Genomic DNA, 11,900 nt, shown 5'->3' on the forward strand with positions numbered 1-11,900 from the left:
GGTATCACCTACAGTATTCCCCACGAAATGTGTGTCCGGGCTTTAACTGGTTCTGTTGCTCGTTGGTTTTTTGTGTGTTAAACATGATGGTGAACATGTTGAAACATTCCTGTAAATCATTTTGCACATATGAAGTATTTTTGTGAATAAATGGTTTCCGCCATTGAAATGTTAACATAATTTTGACTCACCCTGTATATTGTTCTTTCAGCATGAGCAGCTCTCGAATGAGAATCTAATCCGCATGCGATTCTAATCTACATCTGATTTTTTTAGCTCTCTGAAACTGTAAAAACAGTGCAGATTAGATTAGAAAATATACGGTAGATTGTTCCATAAATGAATTGACATCCATAAATGTATTGTGACACAAGCTTTAAAATTAAATACTTCCATGATGCAGTGTATCAGAACAACAAGCAAAGTAACAAATCTACCTTCTTTATAATAAAATGTTAATGTTTGTGTGTGTGTGTCTGCTCCTCCCAATCAATGTAATTGGTTGCCCAGTCAAAAACAATCAAGACAGATGAACATATGCCATGGTGGCTTAGAAAAAAAACCAAAATACCCAAGTCACTTGCATGATTGAAGAATAAATGCCAGAAGTATGCACTCCACCAACTGAACATGATGCCACTCAGTGGACTGACTAGCCAGACTGTACAGTAGGTATAACATACCCACTGGTAGATGTAAGAACTACAATCTACTTCTGTGCTATTGACCAATTCTGGATGATTCTTGGATTACCCTCGTAGATGTATGCAGGGGGGCATTCACAGTCCTCTCAAACAAGCAAGCATTTCAGGATGTGGCCAATTTTTAACTGTGAATGATACAATATTGGGATTAATAAAGTATCTATCTATCTATCTATCTATCTATCTATCTATCTATCTATCTATCTATCTATCTATCTATCTATCTATCTATCTATCTATCAATAAAGTTATTGTGAGTGCAAAATTAGTACTGCAAATGGTAATTTGTCTACTGTCACAAATATTTAGAATTTAGCCTGCTGCTTTAATAACAAAATGTCAATGTTCAGTTTTATGAAAAATATTATAACTGTAGCTTCATCAAGAGGTTTTATTTGGATTTTAAGTAGGCAGGAAAAGCCATCTGATTACTTCTTCAGGTGGTTGCTTTGATAGAGCCAACATGCATCTGACACTGACTTTTTCACATAAAGACACGCTATAGCTCTGCACTCTATAGGAAGTAAGTAAATACAGTGGTGTGAAAAACTATTTGCCCCCTTCCTGATTTCGTATTCTTTTGCATGTTTGTCACACAAAATGTTTCTGATCATCAAACATATTTAACCATTAGTCAAATATAACACAAGTAAACACAAAATGCAGTTTTTAAATGATGGTTTTTATTATTTAGGGAGAAAAAAATCCAAACCTACATTGCCCTGTGTGAAAACGTAATTGCCCCCTTGTTAAAAAATAACCTAACTGTGGTGTATCACACCTGAGTTCAATTTCCGTAGCCACCCCCAGGCCTGATTACTGCCACACCTGTTTCAATCAAGAAATCACTTAAATAGGAGCTGCCTGACACAGAGAAGTAGACCAAAAGCACCTCAAAAGCTAGACATCATGCTAAGATCCAAAGAAATTCAGGAACAAATGAGAAGTAATTGAGATCTATCAGTCTGGTAAAGGTTATAAAGCCATTTCTAAAGCTTTGGGACTCCAGCGAACCACAGTGAGAGCCATTATCCACAAATGGCAAAAACATGGAACAGTGGTGAACCTTCCCAGGAGTGGCCGGCCGACCAAAATTACCCCAAGAGCACAGAGACGACTCATCCGAGAGGTCACAAAAGAGCCCAGGACAACGTCTAAAGAACTGCAGGCCTCACTTGCCTCAATTAAGGTCAGTGTTCACGACTCCACCATAAGAAAGAGACTGGGCAAAAACAGCCTGCATGGCAGATTTCCAAGACGCAAACCACTGTTAAGCAAAAAGAACATTAGGGCTCGTCTCAATTTTGCAAATAAACATCTCAATGATTGCCAAGACTTTTGGGAAAATACCTTGTGGACTGATGAGACAAAAGTTGAACTTTTTGGAAGGCAAATGTCCCGTTACATCTGGCGTAAAAGGAACACAGCATTTCAGAAAAGAACATCATACCAACAGTAAAATATGGTGGTGGTAGTGTGATGGTCTGGGGTTGTTTTGCTGCTTCAGGACCTGGAAGGCTTGCTGTGATAGATGGAACCATGAATTCTACTGCCTACCAAAAAATCCTGAAGGAGAATGTCCGGCCATCTGTTCTTCAACTCAAGCTGAAGCGATCTTGGGTGCTGCAACAGGACAATGACCCAAAACACACCAGCAAATCCACCTCTGAATGGCTGAAGAAAAACAAAATGAAGACTTTGGAGTGGCCTAGTCAAAGTCCTGACCTGAATCCAATTGAGATGCTATGGCATGACCTTAAAAAGGCGGTTCATGCTAGAAAACCCTCAAATAAAGCTGAATTACAACAATTCTGCAAAGATGAGTGGGGCAAAATTCATCCAAAGCGCTGTAAAAGACTCACTGCAAGTTATCGCAAACGCTTGATTGCAGTTATTGCTGCTAAGGGTGGCCCAAACAGTTATTAGGTTCAGGGGGCAATTACTTTTTCACACAGGGCCATGTAGGTTTGGATTTTTTTTTCTCCCTAAATAATAAAAACCATCATTTAAAAACTGCATTTTGTGTTTACTTGTGTTATATTTGACTAATGGTTAAATGTGTTTAATGATCAGAAACATTTTGTGTGACAAACATGCAAAAAAATAAGAAATCAGGAAGGGGGCAAATAGTTTTTCACACCACTGTATCTAATTCTAGTGTTAATTTCATTTCTAAAGCTAATGATATACAGCTCAATTTTTAGATCCCCACTTGAAATATTATTGGAAGCACAGTAGGGTACAGACACATACAATATGGAACATTTTTATTTTACACTTAGGGTGGAAGAAGATGTCTTTGAAAAAGCGAGTGCCAGGAAGCCTGGAGGAAGGAGGGATCGTGAGAAGTGGCACTTCTTTTCCCCGGGCACCTGGACGGTCCTTGATCCCTGGAGGACAGCGCATTTGGTACACCAGGAAGTGCTGACGGACCAGGGATGGTGTATGCCCGTGTTATAAAAGCATTCGAAGAGCCGGAGTCAGGTGGAAGAGGACGGAGCTTGCGAGGCAGGAGTGGAGGTGGCCCAAAGGACCAAAGACTGAGTGCAATCGTGTAAATAGTTTTGTAAATAGTGGAATAAACGTGTGTGTGTTTGGACATTGCGGTGTCGTGTCTGTCTGTCTGTGGCCGGGTTAGCTCTTACAACATATAACCCTAAGCTCTTCCTGCCTTAACTTCAGGGTATTGAATTACTATCAGGAGATCAATGAAAAACTGTGAACACTTGATTTTCTTCATTCTGTTTTCACATTCTGGATATGCACATTTTCTAACCATTTGAGCAGAAAGGCTAAGTATTGCTGAATGTTTTCAGACACATACTGAACTTGATTTTGTGTTATTTTACTTACATTACTTATTTCACACATCATGGATTCTGTGACCAGAAATGAGAATAAGAAGTTATTCTTATGTCAGAAAAAATGTGGCAAGAATCTGTAATAAAACTTGTCACTTCCACTTTCTTCTGTTATCATAAAAATAAAAATAAAATACAGAAGGCCTGTTTTCTTAAATCAGATTCTTTGCTGTATCAAAGTGGACATAATTGGAAAATTTTAAGGCTTTTGTTTTAAGTTTGAACAAGTGCCCCACGGTATAAAAAAAATAATAAAAATACTCAATTTAAAAACACAATTTTACATAGCAAAGAGCTGATTTAAAAAATACTGAACTCTCTCCGTAAAGAATGTCGACACCTGAATACAAGATCTTGCTTTCTCCTAGCTTGATGATGTCTCCTTCTGTACACCTTGAGAAGAGCTTTCTATATAGCCTAAAATCACACAATTTATGCCTCAATGGGTTTTAACAGGCCCTGTTTTTTGACAAACCCCAGCCTTTACTTCCTAAGCAGAAAAGAAAAAACTCCCGAAAAATAACTTTTGTAGGAAAAAAAAAATGGAAGAAGTCTTCAGAAGGGCAATTTAAAGGGAGACCCCCTTCCAGGTAGGTTGGTCATGCAATGGGTGTTGAAAACTGAGGAAAATCCAACACACAAAACAGAACAGAAGTAATCCTCTTCATAGAGCTAGATAGACAGTCCATCATTGACAGCTGACCAGCTTTGATGGGATTGACCACAGAGGAAGATCAACGTCATGAAGTTATCTTGAAAATGTGTAACACTTTATTAGGGTAAAAGAAAAGAATTTATGACCCCTTGATATACTCTGTCAAACTTCTAAAAAGTTTGAAGCTGAAGGAATTTCCTTCTTTGTGATTAGTGTTTTGCTGGGTAGTATCACAACCTTTTTCACACAGGTTGTAAATGTTTTGTTTTTATTTCTTCGTGTACTTTTAATATAAAGAGATCCCAAGTATCTATCCTCAAATACTCAACTAATACTTAACTGGCATGTTTTGAGACCATGCTATGTACCTGTATTTCACATAGAACTTGGGGCAAGTTAAATTACTGTACTTCATTACATACTTACAAATACATTCAATTTTATGAAGGTACACCTTTGCTTTCGGCGAATGACATTTATTGTTTCTGTTTCCAAAAGTCAGTGCAAAACAGAGTTACATTTTATGTTGTGTTGATTTATTTAACAACTTTATTCACACTAAAGGAACTTCCAGAACAGTACAGTTGTCTCCCTGTTTTTACATTTTAACAACTGACAACTGAAGTAACTCCCTCAGGATCATACATTGTGTCAGTTGTGGCACTTTTACTTCCACTTTTGTGTTTTATGTTCAGTGCCATAGCCAGTAATAAACTCTCCAATTGCTGAAAATATAAATTGTTACACATACAGTGTTTTGGAGAAGAGTAAATTATAATAAAAGTACAAGATGACACTATTAAAGCAGCAATTTTAAGAGGAATTTATCATAAACTGCGGACAGACGTGTGTGATTTTCCTGGAAGGAGAACGTAAATCCTGAAATACTTCTGTGCCGCTGCCTTTATCTTTTCATTTCTCAAGCTGTAAATCATTGGGTTAACCATGGGAGTAAAAAAATAAAGTACTCCAATCAAAACACGTATATCATAAGAGATGCTGTCTATTCTCAACACAATATAATCAATGGCAGTGGAAATGTAGTAGAGCAGCACAACAATCACATGAGAAAAACACATCGAGAAGGCTTTCTTGTGACTTTCTTCTGTTTTAAGTTTAATTACGGAAGTTATAATTTTTAGATATGTCCACAACACAAATATAAAAGGTACATAGACAACAATTAGAACAAGACACAGGGAACCAATGGCATGGCTTGAAACATCAGTACAGGCTAAAGAGATCACCGTGGGATAGTCACAGAAACAGTGCATGATTTGATTTGAACCACAAAAAGGCAAATAAGAGGCCATGATCACAGGTATTAATGGCAGGAAAAATCCCAGTATCCAAACGGTAGCTGCAATTACTATGCAGGTTTTGAGATTTATAATTACATTGTAATGCAAAGGCTTCACAACTGCAACATAGCGATCGTAGGCCATTGCTGCCACAAGTAAAATTTCCGTTGCCCCAAAGGAGATGACCATATACATTTGCACAAAGCAGGCAGCAAAGGAAATCGTTTTATGTTCTAAAAAGACAGCCAGTAGTTTTGGTGTGATTGCTGTGACCATAAGAATGTCTAACAGAGCTAAATTCCACAGAAAAAAATACATTGGAGTGTGAAGCTGCTGATCGAGTATTACCAAACCGAGGATGCAAAGGTTTCCAATGCAGGTGACCAAAAACAGAACCAAAAAGAAGCCAAACAGAATGTTGTTGTAGTCTTGAAGTCCAGGAAATCCAATGAGGATGAAATCTGTGATGGATTCAGTCAAGTTGCTCATTGCTTGGTGTGCTTAAATTGGAGTAAAAAAAATTAAATTAAATATTTTTAAATACATTCCATTTCATTTTTATTTTATAACAAGTATTTTGTATTTATAACTTCAATTGGTCTGAATATTATTATTTTTTTATTTTATTGAAATTACGCAACCTTCCATACAAATAGATCAGTTTTACAGAATAGAATTGAAAACAAATCAACCCCCAGCCCTAAGAAAGAGCGCATGGGCAGCAGAATAAAACTTAAACCTAGTAAAAATAAGTATACAGTGATCCCTTGCTGTATCGCGCTTTGACTTTCGCGGTTTTGCTCTATCGCAGATTTTATATGTAAGCATATGTAAATGTATATTGCGGATTTTTCGCTGATTCGCGGATTTCTGTGGACAATGGGTCTTTTAATTTATGGTACATGCTTCTTCAGTTTGTTTGCCCAGTTGATTTCATACAAGGGACGCTATTGGCGGATGGCTTAGAAGCTACCCAATCAGAGCACGTATTACATATTAACTAAAACTCCCCAATGCTATAAGCTATGCCTTCTGCACGGTGCTCGATTGTTTGCTTGTCTCTGCCTCTATCTCACCCTCTCTGACATTCTCTGCGCCTGACGGAGGGGGTGTGAGCAGAGGTGCTGTTTGCACAGAAGCTGTTTACCTAGTGGATACGGACGCTCCTCTAAGAAATGCCGCTTTATCGAGGTGCGTCCAAAAGCACACTTATTGATTTTTTGATTGTTTGCTTTAATCTCGCGCTCTCTCTCTCTCTCTCTCTCTGACGTTCTCTGCGCTTGATGGAGGAGATGTGAGCAGAGGGGCTTTTTGCACAGAGGCTGTTTGCTTAGTTGATAGGGACACTCCTGTAAAAAATGCTGAAAGGCTACCTTCGCATTGATCCCTTCATTGCCGCTGCTTTATCGCGGTGCTTGCATACTTAAAAGCGCAACAGCCCTATTGATTTTTCATTGTTTACTTTACTCTCTCTCTGACATTCTCCGCTCCTTACGCGCACTTTGAAGAGGAAGATATGTTTGAATTCTTTTAATTGTGAGAAAGAACTGTCATCTCTGTCTTGTCATGGAGCACAGTTTAAACTTTTGACTAAAGGGTGTTATTTCATGTCTAGAGGGCTCTAATAATGTTAAAAAACATATTTAGAAGGTCGTAAACAGGTTTTCTATGCTCTAACTGCGAAAATATTAGATTTATAAATAAAGAATCCTACTTCGTGGAAATTCATTTCTCTGTCTGGAGCGGATTAACCGCGATAAACAAGGGTTTACTGTATAACTGTGCGGAGAATATTTATAAACAGTGTGGGAGAGTTTCTAAGGGCTTAAAATATATAAAAATAATCATACAAACATATGGTTTCTACTTCGCGGATTTTCACCTATCGCGGGGGGTTCTGGAACGCAACCCCCGCGATCGAGGAGGGATTACTGTATAGATAAATTAATAAGTGAATGTAGATGAATGGACAAGAAGAAGAAAAACAAAAACAGAATAGGGAGAGAATCTGCTTCCTCAGCGCTTTAAAAGCTTATTCTAAAATGTTATTGATGAGATCCTGCCAGGTTTTGAAAAATTTCTGCACAGATCCTCTAAGTGAGAATTTTATTTTTTCCAATTTTAAATAGTATATAACATCAGTTACCCACTGATGTGAAATGGGAGAGTTAGGATTCTTCCAGTTGAGCAAGATAAGTCTGCGTGCCAATTGTGGTCTAAATATTCTAACTATAAAACAATAAAGTCATGGAATATATGAAAGATTAATCATATATACAGTGTGTATACAAGCCTGATAACAGGTACAGTAAATATGCATTAATTTATTTTCTGGTGAGTAAAAAATGTGTATTTCTATCACCAAGAGTTTCACATGTTCATGAAATATAATACACAAGCTAGGCAAACTTTAATCATTGCAGACAGGAAGAGTGACCTTGACATCACTTGCAGGGTGCACCCACCTGGACCCACGTATTCCTGCCCGGGATAACTGCCATCTTTGTTGGTCGTCTAATGAAACTCACATCTGAGAAAAATTATTTGCGTTTTATTTTTTTTTATCATTTTGATCACTCAATTGTACGGGATTTGCTGATAGCTGCCCATGCTCTTTGACCTTGCTGGTTTTGTTTTTTGTAGTTACTATTAAAATATGTCATTAGAAAATATTATTTTTCCTTTGAATAACATGACACTGATAGTGAGTTCTACTTAATAATGAAACTTTGTGATAATTATCATATCAGTAACTGTTTAAGCAACCTTGGACTAGATACTGTATATAGACTAGAAAACAGAAGTTCTACTTTTGTTTACCATAAGAATCTTAACCAAAAGAAAAAATGTGAACATATTTCACCCATGTTAGCATCACTAAAGCTCAGATATCCAAACACTGCCTTACTCAGTGTTCCTGTAGTGAAGCATAAAAAACTGGTGACCCCCAGAAAAATTAAATATGTGTAAGATGTTAAAAAAACATAAATATGGATATGTTTGATGCTTCCAGGATAAATATGTTACAATATCTTGAGGTGTACTGAAATATATTGTAAAATGTATAAATTATGGCTGTATTAGTTTATTGCATGATTTGACACTAAAAATATAAAAATATATTTATAAATATATTTAAAATAATAGGAATAACAAATATATTTTAAGACATCATTTAACAAAATACTATATATTACAAGATATTTAATATGTTATACATTTTAGTTATACTATAAAATGTATTTTAAAGTATGTAGATATTTTAGTATATTTTAATATATATTTCACATTTTTGTATATTGAAGTATATTTTAAAAAATATATTAACTTTGCATTGAAAGTATCATGCAATAGATACCTATAAGGTGTTCTTCTATATATATACAGTATATATATAAAATCCAATGTCTGTCTGTTTGTCTGTATGTCTGTCTGCCTTTCGTATTTTCTTGTTTTACTACTTAACGGATTTAGATCTGTTTTTTTCTATAATTTGCTTGAACATTCCAGTTTATTTTGCAACTTCTCTCAGTCTCTATCAGACGTACTACGCATTTCCACATACCTGAGCAACTCCGTCACAGCCGTTCCTTTACATTATGACACAAGCAGCTGCTGTTCAGTGCATTTTATTGTTTTTCCAAGCCATCTCAAAAGAACTGATGACATCCCTTCTACTTAGAACAATAATTTGATTAGGGGATAATTGTTATTCTAAAAATTCTATACTGTATATTTTGTAGCTTCTCTGCAGACATGGTTAAAATGCTCATCACACATATTTAACACTTATAAAACATCAGTAGGTTGGTTATTCAACTCTGTGCTGTGTTGCATATTGACATGTAGGTAAAATGGCTTGTTCATATAAAGGATTCACAGTTTGAATATTAAATATATGTAATATCAAGAGAAACAACTCTCAGCTAAGCCCCCTCAGACAACTCCAAAGTGACATTTTGTTAGTCGGTCATATTTCATAAGTGAGAAACATTTTACTGATGTTATAAAGACCGCAAAGAAGTATCTTGTTACATAAGAGTAAAGGTGTAATAGATGCATTTTTGCAGTACCTAAACTAAAGTGTTAATTGATAGGATGTCTTAAAATTAGCTAAATAACCTTAAATTCATATTACTTCTAAGTAGGCTATTTAATTTTTTTGGTGTGTGTGTGTGTGCCAGCATTAGTATTTTATTATGTACAATTCTGATGAAATGTGCAAGCAGAAGCTGTATTTTACCGGGTACTCTTTCTGATATGTGACACTTGCACTGGGATCTATGCAGCAATAATACATTTTACAATCACAAAGTTGTAACTGAAACAGAAAAGCAAAACCTTTTTGTAATTTGCTCACAGCACTTACCTGAAATCCCATTTAGTCTTGGTATTTTCCTTAATATATAAATTCATGTATAAGGCTGCACACAAACACATCTTTGCCTCTGCACTGTATTTTATAGGTTTCCCCAAGTTCTCCCAAAAGAACTGTAATGAGTTGAATTCTCAGCATATTTGATCATGAGAGCGAGTTTAACAATAGTAAGCTAGAGAAGTGCGCCCATAGGCTATTAGTGGCCACTTGGCACCAGGTCCATAAGGACATGGAGGAACTCGAGTGGCGTGCACACAGCCCTTCTGAACACCCCTGTGAGCCAGGTCTTCTTGTCTAACAACAGTGCCTGACTTCACAAATGCTCTGTTGGCTAAATGGATAAAAATTCCCACAGACACCATCCAAAGTTTTATGGAAAATATTTCCAGAACAGTGGAGGCTGTTAAAGTTGCAAAGGGGGTTGCAAACTCCATATTAATGTCCATGGTTTTGGATTGGGAGGTCCACAAACTAATGGGCATGTAGTGAATATCCTTACTAGACATGAGTCGATGCACTTTATGGAAGAAAAAAAAGCCACAATATAATAATTTAACAGAAGGACATCTTCATTAGTATTAATGCTGATTAAGAACTTTAACATTAAATTATCCATACCCAATTAACACAGTGTGCACTCTCTATACAGCTTGAAAATGACCTCCTCCCTTGTCTTAGCCACATCATAAATCATTCCTAAAATGCTTCGTTTATACATACAAGTTATTTATAACACAAGAAGTGGATGGGAAAAAAGAAATCAATATATCTCAGGCACCAAATGTCTTATAATTTAAAAATTTATTTGTATTTAAGATGCTTTCAGGATAGTTATTGCATCACAACATTGCATACAATACTTAAAGAAAATATACTAATATATAAAATGTACCTATGTTAAGGCTAGTTTTCCATGCATGCTTTTTCGCTGATATCTTCTTAGATGTTTCTGGCGTCTTTTCCAGAGTGTTGATTCTGCAGAAAAAGCACAGTCTACCTTTTCAAATAGTTAATCCCCCTTTTGTACAACGCGAGTTAGTATGGAACACTGGAAGCCAGTACTCATTACCAGCTTTCTTATTGTCTTAGAGAATACGTCTCTTTTTACTTTAAATTTAATTTAAAATTATTTGAACAACTTTCTTCCATTTGAGTATGGCCGGTACACACTAAATACTAAATACTAAAAACATATACTAAATCTGGAGACCTTTTATTGGACCTAATCGTATTGTTTTTTTAAGTATGAATTTAAAACATACACATTTATTTGTGCACACATTTATTAATTGCTTTGTAACTAGAATTTACAGTTTCTTTAAATATATATGCTCTATAGCAGTGTTCCCAGCCTTTTTTTGGCCATGGCCCACCTAGACTTCTCTAAAATCATGATGTCCCCCACAGTAAAATATATCTTATTCTTATTATTACTTATTCAAAAAGTAAATTCCTACTCACGTGGAGGAAGCCCATAATGTCATTAATTTGGTTTAAACAAGCTTCCAAAGAACATGGAAACAAAAGAAGGGAAAAGGATAATTGAAGTACTGACAAAAACAAATTATAATATACTGTTTTGAAAACATAAAATAAGATACGTGGTATTCATAAATATAAAATAGCTTTAATGACAGCTTTTTCTGTAATATTTTGATCATTTTATATTTTTGTTATATTACAAAATTTTATAATCATTGTTACAATTCATATTCAATTCACTATTTCCAAGTAGAAAAACCCAAGCCGGTTGTAAAATTATAAATTAAAGGGTTCTTTACCATCCCTTCTATGTTTATATTAATATATAAATGTCTCTGTAAAAATTAAAATAAAAATTCATTATTTTTCTTCTATCATTTTTAACAGTGAATTTCTGTTTTTTCATTTTATAAATTGTTTAACATACCTAAATTCTCGGATTGCCCCCTAAAAAATCAAATTCCACCACAGTGGGGCGTGCACCCCACGTTTGGAATCACTGCTCTATAGTACATTATA

At 35.6% G+C, this 11,900-nt stretch overlaps 1 protein-coding gene across 1 annotated transcript; it reads right to left on the bottom strand.

Annotated features, from left to right (window-relative positions):
* Positions 1-5,047: 5,047 nt before the first annotated feature.
* LOC120524279 (olfactory receptor 6N2-like) lies at positions 5,048-6,010 on the bottom strand. The gene has a single exon (XM_039746138.1). It carries the CDS (start codon positions 6,008-6,010, stop codon positions 5,048-5,050), a length of 963 nt encoding a protein of 320 aa, XP_039602072.1.
* Between the last annotated feature and the right edge of the window lie 5,890 nt (positions 6,011-11,900).

Source organism: Polypterus senegalus, chromosome 2 (assembly GCF_016835505.1).
Source record: "Polypterus senegalus isolate Bchr_013 chromosome 2, ASM1683550v1, whole genome shotgun sequence".
Classification (NCBI taxonomy): domain Eukaryota; kingdom Metazoa; phylum Chordata; class Cladistia; order Polypteriformes; family Polypteridae; genus Polypterus; species Polypterus senegalus.

Coding starts and splice junctions, on each gene's coding strand:
- LOC120524279 (XM_039746138.1), bottom strand. CDS start 6,010: ATGAGCAACTTGACTGAATCCATCACAGATTTCATCCTCATTGGATTT.